Raw genomic sequence first — 19,838 nt, 5'->3', positions numbered from 1 at the left:
TCTGCCTTCTGCCTGACAGCCAATCGTCAATCCATGTTAGTACCTTGCCTCGAATACCATGGGCCCTTATTTTACTCAGCAGTCTCCCGTGAGGCACCTTATCAAAGGCCTTTTGGAAGTCAAGATAGATAACATCCATTGGTTCTCCTTGGTCTAACCTATTTGTTATCTCTTCAAAGAACTCTTAACAGGTTTGTCAGGCACGACCTCCCCTTACTGAATCCATGCTGGCTTGTCCTAATCCGACCCTGCACTTCCAAGAATTTAGAAATCTCATCCTTAACAATGGATTCTAGAATCTTGCCAACAACCGAGGTTAGGCTAATTGGCCTATAATTTTCCATCTTTTTCCTTGTTCCCTTCTTGAACAGGGGGGTTACAACAGCGATTTTCCAATCCTCTGGGACTTTCCCTGACTCCAGTGACTTTTGAAAGATCGTAACTAACGCCGCCACTATTTCTTCAGCTATCTCCTTTAGAATTCTAGGATGTAGCCCATCTGGGCCCGGAGATTTATCAATTTTTAGACCTCTTAGTTTCTCTAGCACTTTCTCCTTTGTGATGGCTACCATATTCAACTCTGCCCCCTGACTCTCCTGAATTGTTGGGATATTACTCATGTCTTCTACTGTGAAGACTGACGCAAAGTACTTATTTAGTTCCTCAGCTATTTCCTTGTCTCCCATCACTAGATTATCAGCGTCATTTTGGAGCGGCCCAATGTCTACTTTTGCCTCCCGTTTGTTTTTAATGTATTTAAAGAAACTTTTACTATCATTCCTAATGTTACTGGCTAGCCTACCTTCATAATTGATCCTCTCTTTCCTTATTTCTCTCTTTGTTATCCTCTGTTTGTTTTTGTAGCCTTCCCAATCTTCTGACTTCCCACTACTCTTTGCCACATTATAGGCTTTCTCTTTTGCTTTGATGCGTTCCCTAATTTCCTTTGTCAGCCATGGCTGCCTAATCCCCCCTCTGATAACCTTTCTTTTCTTTGGGCTGAACCTCTGTACTGTGTCCTCAATTACTCTCAGAAACTCCTGCCATTGCCGTTCTACTGTCTTTCCCACTAGGCTCTGCTCCCAGTCGATTTTCGTCAGTTCCTCCCTCATGCCCCTGTAGTTACCTTTATTTAACTGTAGCACCTTTACATCTGATTCTACCTTTCTTTCAAATTGGAGATTGAATTCTACCATATTATGATCACTGCCTCCTAAGTGTTCCCTTACTTTAAGATCTTTAATCGAGTCTGGCTCATTACATAACACTTAAGTCAAGAATGGCCTGTCCCCTCGTGGGCTCCATCACAAGCTGTTCCAAAAAGCCCTCCTGTAAACATTCATTGAATTCCCTTTCCTTGGGTCCACTGGCAGCATTATTTCTACCAGCTGTATTAAACACAATAACCAAGAACTCACCATGGACAGTGGGAAAAGTAGCATGGGTCGGTGATATGTGCATCAAGAGGAGTTGATAATACAAAAGGCGTGTCACCTCATCCTGTGAGGATTTGAGAGTTGTTTGCAAAGGATTTTGAAATAAATTGGAAATTGATTTCTCAGAATTGTATTTTACTCAAGTTAATATTGTTTCCATTTATGAACTGTTCAGATAGACAAAAACTGCAAGCTGCAATATGAATTGTCCATTGGTTATCGAAAAAGCATTGCTTATCAAATTGGATTCCTTTTTAAATCTCATTTCGAGGTTTAAGAATTTTAAAAACTTGTAAACTGTGTAAATGTGTAATTTGATTTTTGCGTATAAAAATCTTTTGTAAAAGACAAAATAAGTTAGCATCATACTAATAGTGCAGTGATGTTTGCATACCCACAATCATGGTACACACCAGGTGCATACATCCCAAGGTTCTGCCCAGTTGATGAATATTTGGTAGCAGAATTTTTGCTTTGTTGCCAGTCTCCCATGCCAAAACCTGTCCCCAATTCCACTAACTTGTAAAACAGCTACCCCACCTTGCCAACTTGTCCAATACCATGAGCTCCTGATGCTCCATCCCAATTTCCCAGACCATAGGCCACTTTCCCAGTGTTTCTTGACCCTATAGCTGCCCCAATCTGAGAATCCTGTGCCTTATTAATACTGCTTTGTACAATAATCCTCTCCTAAAGCCTCCAAATAACAGCTGATCTGTTGCATATCATGATATTTGCAGTTCTACATCAATTTCTTTTTTTGTTTCCTCCTTCATACCGGTGCCCCAGGAGAGTTGCTGGTAACACAAAACCAAATTTCCTGCCTGGACTGGTACACAGTCAAAAGTACAGCCATAGCATCTGTTCTGGGCAAATTTTTCCATTAACATAACATAAGAACTAGGAGCAGGAATAAGCCATCTGGCTCTTCGAGCCTGCTCCGCCATTCAATGAGATCATGGCTGATCTTATGTGGACTCAGCTCCACTTTCCCGCCCGAACACCATTGTTTGAATCAAGTACAAACATTTCTTCCAATGTGTGATTTTGTTTTTGCAAAATAAAAGTTCTTTAGAATGAACAGTGAAATTAAGCCATCAACAGAAGATAATGAATTAATAGACTGCAGACAATCAATATCTTGTATCACTTAAACATTAATGGTAACAATTAGTCTCTAGGGGGTGCTGGGAGAGGAGAGGAGAGAAGAGAACAAAACCAGACACTTAATCTTGGCTCCTCTGGCTGCAGGGCAGAATCTGTTAAATTCCTCCACGATTCCTTCACCAAATAATTGAATTCTTATTATCTGAGTCTGTGTTTACTTAAGGCAATTAATAATTAAATAATTAATAATGACACTTAAAAGATAGCTCCATCATAGCAGCAAAATAATACATTGTGTATTGCAAGACATTGAGCACTTATGTTCTTAGTATACAAGTCACCTTGGTGAATGACGCAGTGGAAGAACTATACTGGTTGCATTATAATTGCCGACCCCTTGATATTAAGAAACATGACTGTGCCTTTCAGTCAAGTGACTCATCATCTCCAACTCTACTGCCAAAACTACCCTCTGTTCCAAAATCATGCTGGAGAGCAAATACACAGCTTTTCTCCTTGTCACCAACAATTGAGCCATTCAGCCGTGTCTACTACATCTCCAGTTTCTTATTCGCTAAGCCAGCCTACCTGCCCTAGTCCCAAACACATGACTTTCTCGAGCTTCCCTCCTATCTCCCCAGATTTGTCTTTCTAGCCTTACTTGGACTCTGATACCCAGCTGTACCTCCTCCTGACTCTATTCCCACTGCTGACCACCCAACTTTATTTCCTTGCTGCCATGTTAGTTCTTTACTTACATCAAGTTCCATTCACCCATCACCCCTGTGCTTGTTGATCTACAGTGACTCCTGGTTAAATAGTCCCTCGATTTTACAATTCTCATTCTTGATTTCAAATCCCTCCATGGCCTCACCCTTTACATCTTTGTGATCCCCTCAGCCCTCTAAGCAGTCTCCACCAATCTCATTCTGGCATCTTTAGCTTCCCCAATTTTAATTGCCTCTTCACCTTTGGTGGCTATGCCTTCAGCTGCCCAAGCCCTAGTTTTAGAATTCCACCCCTAAACCTCTCCTGACGACATATTTTTCTTCTTTTACAGTGCTCCCTAAAGTCTGCCTCTTTGACTAAACTTTTAAACACCTACCTTCATATCCTTTTTGTGACTTGTTGCCAGATTTTGCTTTGTGACACTCTATGATACACCTTGGGCTGTGTTTATGGTGCCAAATAAATACAATGTTTTGTTAGCTCATATAGTAATATGAATCCCTCTCTTCAGCTATCAACTCCTCCTTTTCAAAAAATCATCACCATCCCCCCATATCAAAAATGCCACTTCTCCAATCCCATTATTCTTTTATCCAATTATAAACCTTTCCAATTGAGTTTCCTGCTACAGTATCAAAACGGACCCAAAGTCACAAATGAGAGATACATATGAATGAGGAGTAGCTATTTTGCCCCTAGAGCCTGCTCCACCATTCAGAATCCTCATAGTTGATCTAATTGTTGCCTCAGCTAGGGTGACATGGTAGCACAATGGTTAGCACTGCTGCCTCAACGCTAGGGGCCAGTGTTCAATTCTGACCTTGGGTGACTGTGTGGGGTTTGCATGTTCTCCCCGTGTCTGTGTGGGTTTCCTCCGGGTGCTTCGGTTTCCTCCCACAGTCCAAAGATGTGTAAGTTAGGTGGACTGGCCATGCTAAATTGCCCCTTAGTGTCCAGGGATGTACAGGTTAGGTTATGGAGGAGTGGACCTTGGTAGGGTGTCCTTTCAGAGGGTCGGTGCAGACTCGGTGGGCCGAATTGCCTCCTTCTGCACTGTTGGTATTCTATTCTAACTCCACATTCCCACCTCTAGTCAAGAATCTATCTCCCTCTGTCTTAAAAATATTCAATGATCCTGCCTCCACCTGGACATGTTGATCCAGATGCAATCACACCCTTTAGGTTAGGAAGTGTTACAGGGCTGGTTTGATTGTCCAGGACAAGGGTGGACTAAGATTCTGACAGGTAAGCAGATTCCAGTTGTAATACTGGAGGAGAGATTGCAGAACTTTAAAATGCATGTCCTAGTGCATGAATCGGCAAAACTTAATATACAGGTACACAAATAATTAGGAAAGTCAATCGGATTATTACGAAGAGAATTGAAGACAAAAGTAGGGAGATTATGCTTCAGTTATATAGGACATTGGTGTGCTGTGTACAATATTAGTCTCTATGATTAAGGAAGGATATAAATGCATTGGAAGCAATTTATAGACAGTTTACTAGACTAATACTTGTAATGGAATGGGCAAGTTATCTTATGAGGAAAGATTGTATAGGCCAAGCTCGTATTCACTCCAGTTTAGAAGAATAAGAGGCAACTTGATTGAAACATATAAGATTCTGAGGGGTATTGACAGACAGGGTGGATGTGGAGAAGATGTGTCTTGTGGAAGAATCTAGAATGAGGGGTTTCTGTTTAAAAATAAGGGCTGTCCATTTAAGACCGATGAGGAGAATTTTTTCTCAGAAGGTAGAGAGTCTTTGGAACTCTCTTCCTCAAAAGACAATTGAAGCAGAGCCTTTGAGTTTTTTAAGGCAGAGTTTGGTGGTGTCTTGATAAACTAGGGGGGAAAGGTTATCAGTAAAAGTAAAGTAGTCATAGTCTCAGGTGACCATAGGCTGCTTTACCCTTTGAGGGTGAGGGCTGGCTGGTGGTGATTCAACCTGAGGATCATCACACTTAATCAGATTAGCCATGAAGGCCCCGAGGGACCAAATGGCCTTCTATTGTTCCTAATTTGTATGTTCAATGAAGGATCTTATGTATTTCTCCAATAGAGAGAGATAATTGGTTATATAACTTGAAGAACATCACTTCACGTTACATCAAGCATGTGGCAAGGGAAGAAGGCAAGCCTCCATGAACCACCACGGCAAGTGCAGGGATTGGATCTATGCTGTTGGCATCATTCTGCACAACACATTAGCCATCTAGCCAACTGAGCTAGTGCATCCATCAGGATATACAGTGAAATCAGAAAAATGTTTAAATTAAAGCCACTTTATCTGAATGCCCAAAGCATTTATGCAAAAATAAATGAATTCATTTTGCAGCTATACATAAACCAATTTGATCTAATAATTTCAGAGATATGCTTCCTCGATAGACAAGTATAGGAATGAAATATTCAAGAATACTTGATATCACAAGACAAACAAAATGAAAAAGGAATGAGGTCAGCTATAATAATAATGGCTGACAAAAGGGCAGGACTGAGAAATGATTGTGTCTTGGAAGAACAGAAAATAGAATCATTGTGGGTGGAGATGGGAAATAACAGAGAGCAGAATGTGCAGGTAGTTTATAACAAACTGTACTGTTGAACATAGTAGTAACAATTTAGAAATAAGAGGAGCATGTAACAATGGCGACTAGACAAATCAGACTGGCAAAAATAATTTGGAAGACAAGTCCATAGAATGGGTTCAAGTCAAGTTCCTAGAACAATATGTTGTGGAATGAACCAGGGCAGAGGCTATTTTAAATATTGTTTTATGCAACGAGACAGGGTTAATTAGTAACCTCAACATTGTGCAAGACATACTTGGGGGAAGAGTGATCATAATATGTTGGAATTTCACAGCGATGTTTAGCAGGTCAAATCCAAAGCTGGAGTATTGAAGTTAAAATTCAATATGTGGACATGATGGATGGGTTGGCTATGGTAGATTAGTAAATAAATTAAAAGCTGTGACCGTAGACAAGCACAGGTGAAGGTTTAAAGAAATATTTCATATTTCCAAATAATTTAATTTTCATTGAGAAATCAAAACTCTGCAGGCATTTTCGAATAACTAAAGAAGTTAAATATGTCAGACTGGAGTAGTCATTTATGATGCAAGGAGGCTATTTAACCTATTGAGTCCTGCCAGCCCTCTGCAGAGCAATCCAGTCAGTCCCATCTCCTACTCTATCCCTGTAGCGCTGCAAGTTCATTCCCCTCAAGTAAGTATCTATCCTATTTCTTGTTGAAATCATTGATCGTCTACACTTCCACTACCCTTGGAGGCAGCAAGTTCCTGGTATTTATCACTCATGGTATAAAACAGGTAACTCTCATTCTCCACCCTGTATCCCTTACCCAGTTCTTTTACCACAAGCTAATGGAATAGCTTTGTCTACTTCATATAAACCTATCATAATATTGTACGCCTCAATCGAATCTCCTCTCAACCTCCCAGGGATATAGAATACCTCCAGAAATGTGACTGTATCCTTTTTGGTTCAACATTCCAACCAAACGGATTCTGTCCTTGTCATCCTCTCTTTCGAACACTACAATGTCTTCACTAACTAGTACTGCTACCCCACTTTTTCCCTTTCCTCGCTTCTCTGAACACTTTGTATATGTGAACATTAAGCACCCAATCATCCTCACTTTTAAGCCATGTTTCTGTTCTTGCCACTACATCATTGTTCCACATAGCTATTTGAGCTTGGAGCTTATCAAACTTATTCACCACACTTTGTGCAATTATATACATGTATTATAAACCTGTCTTTGTGTTCCTCGTAGTCCTTCTTAGTCTGCCCTTATGGTACTGCTTCCTTTAGGGCTTCTCAACATATTCACTCCTTTATCCACTGTATTCTTCTTTTCTACTTCTATATAGTGGAGTCCAGCACCCCTGCCAATTTAGTTTTTGCGAACCAAACCAATAGGGGTTGTGGGGGTGGGGTTCCCTTACCTTCCCGTACCTTCCCGTACCTTCCCGTCACTTAGGAACATTATTGTAGTAATCCAACTCATTCACTAATCTGGAAGCATTTTGTGGTAACAAATTTGAAGTCTTCCCTCTGGGTTGCTAATCTAGTACCATGTTCACAAAGTCTCTGTACCCTCCACTGTGAGAGCCAAGGAAATGTGAGTCACTGAATATGCTGCAGGAAATTTAGTGGTTTATTGCAATCCTAAGTATTCACTTGTCTGTCCTGCATGATGGGTGCAATTTTTTTTTTAACGCCGATTGATTTATGCATTTAGCCGAGAGCCTGAAACTTGCAAGCATTCTCTAATTTGTGCTGTTCCCTCAATAACCAGTGTTTTAAGACTGATTTTCTGATCTTAAAGGAACATAACTCAATCTTCATAACAGAAAGAATACATTGTGCGTTACCAGACATAACCCTCCTGTCATTAAACTGCATATCATTTTACTTTAATAAGACATATCTGCATTTCCATGTTTGGGTGTAATTTGTGTTAAGTCTTATGCAGTACACCCACTAAAGAATAACTGGTTTTGCTCTTCAACAGTAATGCAAGAAGTTATGAGAAAAGATACTGAGGGCTGCAGTGGCTGTGCTGTTTGCTGCTGAGTTATGTAATGGAAGAGCAGAGAATAACTAACTGCTGTGTTCTCTGGCAAAAACACCAGAATCTCTGTTCAACATTAAATTGATGAAGCACTTCGCTGTGAAAACAGAGTTGATGCCAAAAAATAAACTAAACTGTGAGAGTTCAATATATAATTAAAATGGAATTCAAACTTCAGAATCTGAACTGAGGAGAAAAGCAGAATCATGAAGTAATATCAGCGTAAACCAGTAGAAATTGATAACTAGCCATAAGTGTGGCTATGGCAACAGCATTTTACTCGCATGTAATCATTTTAGTAGGAGACACCTTACAAACAATCGCACAATGCAGTTAAATGTACTTTATGTATATTTACTGAAGAACCATCTGCCCACCATACACCAACCAAAGATGGAAAACACTCAATGAACACACATCTTGCCATTTTACCAACAGGTACACACAACTGTGAAATGGCGTAGCAGTATGAGCATTGAGTTCATCCATCCAACAATGGTAGAGGGGACGTGGTAGAGGGGATGTGTGGCGAGGGTTGGTAGGGATACGAGGGGTAATGTGTTTTGGTGGAATGTGACAATTGGTACCAGGATCTCATTTTTTCAGCATGTTTATCAATGACTTGGGTGAAGAAGTATATCCAGGTTTGCAGGTGAGACTAGGCTGAGATGCAGGATAAGTAGTGTAGATGGGAGCAGGAATTTACACCAGGGAGGTGGACAGATTGAGTTTGCAAAACTATGGCTTTCAAGACTGAAGTCACGAGATTTTTGTTGGTTAAGGATATCAAATGATATGAGCCAAAGACGGGCGAAAAAGATTGAAATATAGGTCAGCCATGATGTAATTGGCTGGATAATCTTGAGGGTTGAGTGGGCGACTCCTATGGTCCTATAACTTGTTTCAACTAATCAAGAATGTAATAAGTTACATTTGGACTATCAACATGACCGGTATCCACTTTATTCGACAGTACTGGTTTAATACACCCAAGACAAGAGTTTTAAGTCTTCAATGATAATATTCACCAAGAGATATAAAATAGCAGTTTGTATTAACAGCATTGAAAAATTAGATAATTTATCTCTTATTACAAAGTTTTTTCCAGAATTAAGCATCCTTTGCTTTGTTCAGCCATTTGCTTTGTCTATTGGATTCAAAAAGCTGCATTTAAGTAGCAACTTTCGGCAGGATATTCCAAAGCACTTCACAGCTAATAGAATAGCTTTGAAATGTAGTCACTGTTGAAATGTATAGAAGCATGGAAATTTATTTTTGTACACTAAGATTACAGGAGCAGCATTGAGATAAATAACCAGAGAATCTGGTTTGTGATGTTGACCAAGCAATAAATATTGACTATAATATATAGCCTACCGTGCTGTGTGAACATTACCAGAGGGTTTTTATGTCCACTTGAGAGAATCTCCTCCATTCAGTATAAAACCTGGATGTGTGCTCATGTCTTTGGGTTGGGTCAGAAACCCACACTGAGCCTTGACTGACACCTCATAAATCGGCCCGTTTTTAGGAAGTGAATTTTTAAAAATTTCAGAGTTTCATTTAATATTTTGATTGTCCTGGCGATTGTTCCCTCTAACGTCCTTTTGCTGCATTGAGTCTGTTTGTTGCACTGCACAATTCCTTTGAGATTGCCACGTGCGCACACAGATTAAAGTAGCCTCTGCTTGTGTATGGCCTGTTTGTGCCCTGCCTGCTTCATAATGGATTGTGCCAGCATTGTTTAGAGAGAACATAGGCGCACGTTATTATACTAAAAAACCTGATGCAATGAAAACTAGTACTCTTTCATAGTGTAATCTCAACCTTTCCATTTCTTTCAGCATTGACAAGATAACCAAGGTATCTTCTCCTGTACTGGTAATTCATGGCACTGCAGATGAGGTGATTGATTTTTCCCATGGCCTTGCGATGTACGAGCAATGTCCAAGAGCAGTGGAGCCCCTGTGGATCGAGGGAGCCGGACATAATGACATTGAGCTTTATGCACAGTACGTGGAAAGACTGAAACAATTCATAGATCATGAGATACCCATCTCTTGAGGACTATTGTGCGGATGTTTCCTCTGCAAATGTGAATGGAAGAACTGATCTGTGAAGTAATTTGCACATAGTTTAACTGGATAACTAGCTTTCAACAATACAGGTTACCAACTTTCAGGCTGATTTATTTTAAACACTGAACAAAATCTCAGTTTTTTTTATATACCAGGAAAACTCATGTGATGTATGTACCTTGCACATGAAATAATGTTCACCTACTGTAATTTTGAAGCAGTTTTTGATGGTTATCAATCCTGTCGTCCTGTTTGGTTTTCTGTATTCCTTAAAAGTTGTAATTGATTCGTCAGAGGTATCGATTCTTTTTATTTTCTGGCAACATTTGTATGTCTCAAAAACTTCTGATTTTGGTTGTGCACCTGGTTTATAAACTGGATTTTTTTTGTATAACGTAACAACATGACAGGTCATGTGATTGTGGCTTCATTGATAAAACAGCCCTTCATTGAAGGATCGACCCCACATGAAGAATGTGATCTAAATGTTTATCACATTCTTGATATTTCTAACAATGTCTCAAAGTATTGTACAGTATTTGTAAAACTGAGTGAATTTGGAAAGAACATTTCCACTTTTTGCTAATGAACGCAAGTTCTTTTGTAAATGGTCTTACTATTCCAAAATTTGTGGAGAGTTTTCCATGTTACAGATGTGAAACAATACCTCAAGTACATCCCTAATGGTGCAGAACATGGCAGGAAGCTGAAAACATTTTTTTTTTCGCCAGTGTGTAAATTTTGAACTATCTTGACTGTTTTAAAGCTTTGATGTGTGTTGTTTTTTTCTGGATAGGCAATGTAATATTTTTCGATTGCATTCCCCTCTGAAGTCCCTGTTCCTAAAATAACTGAGCTTTGGGTGTATCTTCATAATTTCAGTGTTTGTATATGATGCCTTTCAAGGTGATAGAAACATTTTCTGTTTCAAAAAGTGTTGAGAATAAATGCGATAACTGCCTAATTTGATAGCTTTATTCTGTGAAATGTGCTTGATTCGTGGATGTAACTTTTTATTCTAGATTATCTAACATCCAACTTTAAAAAATATTTTACCATTTAAATTTCATAAATTTACACATCTGTATTTTGTACAAGAACAGGTGTAATTTGCTAATTTAAGTTGGAGCTACCAGTGATTTGGGATTATGATTTTGACACTGGAATCACATTGAAATATGCATAAATAATGCAAGACATTAGAAATAACACTAAACAAACAAATCAAAGCCTTAAATGTACTGTAAGCTTCGGATTGCGGTATATTTGGTTTGAGGAGTTCATTGTTGCTTATGTGCAACTTACAACAAAGAGTAGCAATGAAGGATGCATGAAATTTAGGATGAGAGTATTAAATTAGAACTGTTTGTGAATAGTAAAAAGCAACAGGAAACGATATCACACAATCGCAGAATGTTACTTGGTGTGATCAGTCAAAATATGTGATTTAAAATCTGATTAAAAGTATTGTGAAAAATAAGCCTTCTGACTAATTGTCGTCATTTTCTCAAGTATTTAATTTTTGTAGAAAAGCAAAGATACAAAATTAGAATTTTATTTCCATTAACTCCAAAGGAAAGTGAAACTTCTTACGTATTTTTCCCATTGAACTCTGAGCTTTGATTTATCTAAGGGTAGAGGTAGACCTACATAGAGACTGCTTACCAGTGCTGTCCTGCAAGATGGAGTGCTTGGAAGAAATTAAGAACTTGCATTCATACAGTTCCTATTCCATCATCGGGACATTGAGTGCTCTCTACAACTAAGCATATTTGAAGTACAGTCACTATTCTAATTTAAAGAAGCACCACAACCAATTTATTCACAGCAAGGGCCCATAAACAAACTCGTGACTAGCGAGTCTATTTAGTGGTGATTGTTGTGGGAAGACAAATGATTACCATTTATTAACAACAGTTTATTAAGGCAATTGGCACTTATTCTTGGGGATTTTGAATCCAGATAGTGTAGTGCATTATACTAAAGCAAAAGGATGTCAGCTAAAAGCTGACATGGCAGCATCTGCAGCTGTCAGCATCATGTTCCCAGGTAAACAAGATTTCAGAGACCTTCACCGTTGGTTATTAAGACACAATCTACAAATATTCAGCATAAAGATCAACAATGTTTTTCTATCTCGATCTAAGAACCAGACACCTGTATCAGGTTTGGAACCAAGTAGGGAGGAATCCATAGAAAGTTGAAGGGTAGATAACACTCACTCTACTTGTGTGCACGAGTAATTTGTTTAATGTAAAAATTTAAAACAGATAATAACGTAAACAATATTCTTGCCTATGTAAGTGCATTCTGTATAAATGTTACCTAATTTCTTACGTTGGCAGAGTCTTTCTCTGAAGTTGTACTCTCCTAATGCATTGGTCAACAAATGATCGTTCTGTGCCTGAGACGACTCTTCCGATTATTTAGTGGAAAAGAGAAAAAGCAAAACCGTGATTGAGAGATGTATGTGGGCCAGACCACTAGGGAGAATTCTCTTGCTTTTTAAATAGTGCCATGTGGACTGTTACATTCCCCTGAGCAGGCAGACTGGACCTTAGTTTAATGCCTCATCCGAAAAAAAGAAGAGTGCTCCCAGATAACTGATGCTCCTGTTCCCATTTGACGAGAGTCCCAAAAATCATTTTTTTTACACCAGCATGAATTTCCTTTGGGATCTTCCACAGACACCCCCTGTGTAAAACTGAATTGTATCCCACTAATGGGGTATAGGTAAAGCCCGACTGTATTCCTCCACTCACCTGATCCTCCGCGACGCCAGCGGGAAAACATGCCGGTCCAGAATATGTCTGAACCACATGGTGTTCAGAAGTCGGGACTCATCTGAATAATGCCTGGGGCTGCCTCCGGAGTCTGGGTGGAGGCTGCCAGCACCCTTGGATGTCGAAACACCACAGCAGCGGGTGGGCAGAGCAGATGGATCATCCAGATTTAGTGTCATTAAGGAGATCCATGTTTCAGGCTCAATATTCCTAGAGATCCATCTCCTTTTCACGAGGCCGATCTTTCCTCAGTGGTGGGTCAGTGACGTTGGGTGCCTTTTCAGTATGGCACCCAGAACTGACAGTGGGAACTATGCCATCATGTCCCCCCTGCCGTGGAATACAGTGCTAAACCCCTTGGTGCAGAATTCATGAGGTCAGGGCTGGCGGATATGCCTCCACAGCGAGCAGCACTCCATGTCCCCATCCCCGCCCCTGCCACAGGACTTAGTCTCAGCTGGGAGGATTCCATCCACCGAGTTTGGCAAAGAATAGGCCATGGTATAGATATTTAGCCTATGGCTTAGTTGGAGTATCGTGATCAATCTTCGGCACCACCCTATATGTAGGAAGAACACCAAGGACTTAATGAGGAATCTTTGTGGAAAATCGAGAAGCCAGAATTTTCCCAGAGGAAGGGGATTTAATCTTTTATTAGTGCCACAACTAGGCTTACATTAACACTGCAATGAAGTTACTGTGAAAGTCCACTAGTCACCACATTCTGCCACCTGTTCGGGTGCCCTGAGGGAAAATTCACAATGTCCAATTCACCTAACTGCACGTCTTTCAGACTTGTGGGAGGAAACCGGAGATGCGGGGATGGCATGCAGACTCCAGACAGACAGTGACCCAAGCCGGGAATCAAATCTGGGACCCTGAAGCTGTGAAGCAACAGTGCTACCCACTGCTACCGTACCATGCTGACTTAAGTAGAGCTGTACAAAATGAATATAGGGTTATGAAGGAATAGAATAGATAGGTACCATAGAAATAATGTGGCTACAAGAGCAGGTCAGATGCTGGGAAATCTGCAGTGAGTAACTCACTGCCTGACTACGCCCCCACCCCCGCCCCAACCTGTCCACCATCGACAAGGCACAAGTCAGGAGTGTGATGGGATACTCTCCACTTACCTGGATGAGTGCAGCTCCAACAACAACACAAAACGCTCAACACCATCTAGAACAAAGCAGACTGCTTGATCGGCACCCACCCACCACCTTCAATAATCACTCCCTCCACTACAGATGTACAGTAATATCAGTGTGAACCATCTACAAGCTTCACTGCAACAATTTATTAAGGCTCCTTCGACAACACCTTCCAAACCCATGACCGATATTACGATCCTCTTCGCTTTCTCGAAAAAAGGCCCGGACAATTCCCATCCACCACCACTCTCCTACGCCTGGCTGAACTCGTTCTATCTCTCAACAACTTCTCCTTTAACTCATCTCACTTTCTCCAAATCAAAGGTGTAGCAATGGGTCCTAGTAACGCTTGCCTTTTTATGGGGTATGTGGAACATTCCTTGTTCCAAGCCTATCCGGGCACACTCCCACAACTCCTTTACCGATACATTGATGACTATTTTGGTGCTGCGTCATGCTCTCGCCTGGATCTGGAAAAATTCATCAACTTCGCTTCCAGTTTCCACCCCTCCATCACTTTCACCTGGTCCATCTCAGACACTTCCCTTCCCTTCCTTGAACTTTCTGTCTCCGTTTCCGGCAATAGACTATCCACTAATATCCACTACAAGCCCACTGACTCCCACAGCTATCTGGAGTACAGGTCTTCGCGCCCTACACCCTGTAAGGACTCCATCCCTTTCTATCAACTCCTTCGCCTCCGTCGCATTTGTTCCGATGATGCCACTTTCCAAAATGGTGCTTCGGAAATGTGTTCCTTCTTCCTCAACCGTGATTTCCCACCTACAGTTGTGGACAGGGTCCTCAACAGTGTGCGGTCCATTTCTCGTGCCACTACAGTCGCCCCCTCCCCTCCCTCCCAGAACAAGAATAGAGTCTCCCGCGTTCTCACATTTCATCCCACCAGCCTCCATATGCAAAACATAATCCTCCGCCATTTTCACCAACTCCAGCTTGATACCACCACCAAACATATCTTCCCTTCACTCCCTCTGTCAGCATTCCGCAGAGACCGTTCCCTCCGAGACAATCTAGTCCACTCCACCATACCCAGTACCTCTCCCATCACCCATGGCACCTTCCCATGCAATCGCAGAAGGTGTAACACCTGCCCCTTTACCTCTTCCATGCTTAACATCCCAGGCCCGAAACACTCATTCCAGGTTAAGCAGCGTTTCACTTGCATCTCTTCCAATTTGGTCTACTGCATTCGCTGCTCCCAATGTGGTCTCTGTATCGGAGAGACCAAACGCAGACTGGGTGATCGCTTTGCTGAGCATCTTCGGTCTGTGCGCATTCAGGACCCTGACCTTCCTGTTGCTTGCCATTTTAACAAAAGACCCTGCTCCCATGCCCACATGTCTGTTCTTGGCCTGCTGCAATGTTCCAGTGAAGTGCAACGCAAACTGGAGGAACAACATCTCATCTTCCGGTTAGGCACGCTACAGCCTTCCGGCCTGAACATCGAATTCAACAACTTCAGATGATCAGCTCTACCCCATCTCGACCCATTTGTTTTCATTTCATTTTGACTGTCTTTTACCATTTCTTTCTTTCTTAATATACATTTAATTTCCCCCCCCCATTCTTATCCACTTTTCCTTCACCTTTCTCCTCTTTGCTACTCTTCCCCTCCCCCCACACCTACAGTTCATCCTCTGATGTTAGTTTCCCTGCTGTTTGACCTTTCACATCTTTTGGCCTCTCTGGGGACTGCCATTAGCACTCTTTCCCCTTGCTTTCTGTGGCCATTCGCACCCGGTTTCCCTGGGTTTCTGTGGCTATGACTCATCTTTCATTCTCACTCCACAGCATAAATATTTCCCACTTTCTCTGTCTTATAGCTTTGACAAAGAGTCATCGGACTCGAAACGTTCGCTCTTTTCTCTCCCTACAGATGCTGCCAGACCTGCTGCGATTTTCCAGCATTTTCTCTTTCGTTACGATCCAGACCAGACCCCAATAGTGGCTAGGATACTGGACCAAAACCCAATATGTTAGTTTATTTTGTAAGACTGTGAAAAGGATACTTTGTTCCAGGGGTGATTGCACAAAAAAATGGGTTTGGTATTTTAAAAACAAAACTTTATTATTAACACAATATTAAACTCTCACTGTACGTTCAAAGCTGTTTCAATGGTTTGTTTTAGCTTCCCCCTTGTACTCTGACAAGTCTGCACTGCTTTACACAGTTCTTACTCTTAGTACTATTACTCCATTCTACTCTTAGAGCAAAATACCTTGAGTTCTTGATCTGAGTCCACAACTCAAAAGGTCTGAATATTTTAAAAGACATTTAGACAGTTATATGAGTAAGATGGGTATCGAGCAATATGGGCCAAAGCAGGCAATTGGGACTAGCTTAGTGGTAAAAACTGGGCGGTGTGGACAAGTTGGACCGAAGGGCCTGTTTCCATGCTATAAACCTCTATGACTCCATGACCTTGGTTCCACCCAGTAATGACATCATCTCACCAAGGTGAAAACCAATTAATTCCCCAGGGACTCTCCCCTAAACGGCGACAGGGGGATGGTCGGCACATCCAGCCAAAGACTCTGCTTCCACCACCTATTAGGGAAGAGATTTCCAAAGATTCATGGCCCTCTGAGTGAAAAATGTTTGCCTCATCACGGTTTTAAATGAGTGATCCCTTATTTGTAAACGGTGACTCCTTGTTCTAGATTCTCCCACACAACAAATCCCCTCCAAGCCATTCGCCATCATGAAGTGGATTCCATATCGCTGTTCCTTCACTGTTGCTGGATCAAACCCTCAGCACTCATTTCCTAACAGCACTGTGGGTGCATCTACAACAGCTGGACTGCAGCGGTTCAGGAAGGCAGCTCACCACCACCTTCTCAGCGGTAATTAGGGTTGGGCAATAAATGCTGATCTAGCCATTCTATGAGCAAATAACAAAAAATAAATTGCACCATTGAGGGAAAGTGCTGAGATGAGTTAGCATATGCATAATAGACTGAATGGCCTTCTGTTCTGTAATATTCTTCTTGCTTTCACTAACCAAATGCAAATCCTTGGCGATTATTCATCAAACCAGGACAAAGCACCATGACATTTCTTGAAATTAGATAGACCCTAGCATCTCTGTCAACTAGAATCAGGATCAAAATCTGTGCTGTTGGCATTAATCTAATCCACATTATAACTATGAGCCGATTGGGCCCCCCTGTTTATTCTGTAACTGTTTAAATATCATTCTTTAATTCATGTGATATTTTCAAATGACAAGGGAATGCTGTGTTCATGGCTGCAAAATTCAAGGTGTCAAGGCTAGGAAGATAGACCTACATCTCCATTAACTCCTTTGGTACATTCAATGAAAGGACAGGTATGGCAATAAGGCAAGGATGGGATAATAACTAATGTTTCATCTTCATTCTGGCACAGTTGTTAGGTCTGCTGCCTCAGGGACCCAGGCCTTGGGCAACTGACTGTTGTGGAGTTTGCACGCTCTCCCCGTGTCTGCGTGGGTTTCCTCCGGGTGCTCCAGTTTCTCCCACAGTCAAAAGATGTGCAGATTAGGTGGATTGGCCATGCTAAAATTGACCCTTAGTGTCCAAAAAAGATGTTTAGGTTAGGTTAAGGGGTTATGCGATAGGGCGGGGGAGTGGGCTTCGGTGGAGTGCTGTTTCAGGGGTCGGTGCAGACTTGATGGGCCAAATAGCCTCCTGCACTGTAGGGATTCTATGATTCTAAACCCCACCCCCCAAATATTTGATCCATTTCGAGGACACCCAGAAGAAGGAACTTGGCCCCTGTGCTGAGACCCCTCCTCCAATAGGAGGATTCAATTGGGGGGGGGGGGGGCAGTCAGCACAGACCAGAGGACCAAAGGAGGTGAGTTTATTTTATTTTCAGAAATCGGAGTTTTGGCAGCTTTCCGGCTCCTGTTTTTGCCAGTGCTGAAGGCTTCTTCAATTTATAGCTGTAGCTGTAATCCATCCTCACTCCTAGTGCGGTGAGGAGCCTGCATCAGGAGCCATTTGTCTAGACTTAAAACCTGAATCCAGAAATACAGGTAGAAAATTGACCTCTAGATGTGAGGTTTCAATTGCTGCAAGTATGGAAATCTTGGTCTTTGGTCTGTCTCATTCACAGTTACACAAGGTTCTAGCTTTCTCTAAACCTCAGAATGGAGGGTTCAGTATTAAACTACATCTACATTGACTCATGGTGACCTTGAAAACAGCTTCTTATTGATAGCTGTGTTCTTTGTCTAGAAAACAGGAAGAGTTCAGGGATCCAGCTTGAATCTGATACGCTGCTCATTGAATAGGACAAATCCACGTTCTCAAAGTTGGATTATGGTTCATCAAGACTGTTGTGATGCCTGATGCTGATTTAATCCCACAGCTTTACAACTACATTGGAACAGCTTTAGCAATTTGGTGCATTGATTGAATATTGTGACGAATATGAAGCAGTCCTGTCTTGTTTTGGTCCTGTCCCTTCAAAATAGACAAAATATGACAATTTTAAAAGATGCTTCTGTGGCCTCAGCCAAATCATGACACATTTTGCAAAGTTAACCCAAGTTGTCTCCTGAAATCTACTCCATGATATTCAAATATATACAGATGTGGTGATTGCTTCAGACATCGATGTGATGGACTATTTAGGTGAGGTTGGCAACTGTGGCAACCAGTCAGAATTATAACAGTTACATTTGGATTTAACCTGTCATAAATAATGGATTACTGCTTGTTCATTATTTGTTTATTAAAAAGAAAACAATCCCGTGTTCTATTGTTTGATTATGACTAATGAATGATGTAGATTCATAAGAATGACACCAGCAGCTCAATAATAAATAACTCACCTTGGTTAGTTATCCCAAGCAGGTTATAAAAAATATTGATAGTAAATTTATTTAAAGCTATAGAGAACTGAAATTCAAATATGGGAGCTGATAAAGTTTGAGTAAAAAAGGGTATAAATGACTCAAAAATATTTCAGGTACTTTGAACTATTTTTTATTGAAGAGTAACCCAGGTGCAGAATACACATCTAGGAGACATTAATAGATATTACACATGAATAGACACAAATATACATTACTAGCCATTCATAAGAATTGATAGTCATTAATAGACATTAATAAACATGAATAGTCATTAATAGACATTAATCATTATTCGATATGAACAGATATTAATAGACATTAATAGTCATGAATAAACAATAAACATCTCGGAGACATTAATATGATCAATAGGCACACAAGGCAGTCCTACTCATGTTGGCTGCAGAAAGATGTCAATGGACTCATTAGGTGGGTGGAACAGTGCCCAACCGAGTTCAATCTATAGAGGTATGAGGTAATGCACTGCGTGAATTGAGAATATAGTGAGCATATACAGACCAGGGAGCAGCTGTGATCTGTTGTATGTGAACTCAACTTTTAAAAAATTGGGGCAGATTTTAAAGAAAATTCATCATTTTAATTTTAAGACCTTGATGTGTGAAAAGGTTCTGCGATTTTTAAAAAATATTTGTTCTTGAGATATGTCTACCTTTAGTTGCCTGGTGGGTGGAGAGATAAAAGCAAATTACTGCGGATGCTGGAATCTGAAACACAAAATGCTGGACAATCTCAGCAGGTCTGACAGCATCTATGGTGAGAGAAACAGAGCTAACGTTTCGAGTCTGGATGACTCTTTGTCAAAGCTGTTGTTGTGGGTATAGAGATTCAGCCAAATAGTGTGGGACAGGTGGCTGAATCATTAATGAGGCAAATGGGTTTTAATTACAAAATAGCAGCTCTCTGTTTCTTTTTAATGGTGCTAGCCCACAAATAATTAGATTCTTAACATTCAATTTCACAATTTGTTGCATTGGGCTTTAAGCTGACAACATCTGGTTTATTATAGAATTTACAGTGCAAAGGAGGCCATTCGGCCCATCGAGTCTGCACCGGCTCCCGGA

General features: G+C 41.0%; 1 protein-coding gene across 1 annotated transcript in view; it reads left to right on the top strand.

Moving 5' to 3' along the window:
* Nucleotides 1–11,434, top strand: part of abhd17c (abhydrolase domain containing 17C, depalmitoylase) — an 80,765-nt gene extending 69,331 nt beyond the window's left edge. Inside the window, exon 3 of the mRNA XM_072468762.1 lies at nt 9,721–11,434. Coding sequence (XP_072324863.1) covers nt 9,721–9,940 — 220 coding nt within the window. The 3' untranslated portion in view covers nt 9,941–11,434. The remainder of the gene's footprint in view (nt 1–9,720) is intronic.
* The last annotated feature ends 8,404 nt before the right edge of the window (nt 11,435–19,838 follow it).

Source organism: Scyliorhinus torazame, chromosome 12 (assembly GCF_047496885.1).
Source record: "Scyliorhinus torazame isolate Kashiwa2021f chromosome 12, sScyTor2.1, whole genome shotgun sequence".
In the NCBI taxonomy this organism is placed as follows: domain Eukaryota; kingdom Metazoa; phylum Chordata; class Chondrichthyes; order Carcharhiniformes; family Scyliorhinidae; genus Scyliorhinus; species Scyliorhinus torazame.
The sequence above is the reverse complement of the archived record's forward strand: the minus strand, read 5'-3'. Positions and strand labels throughout refer to the sequence as shown.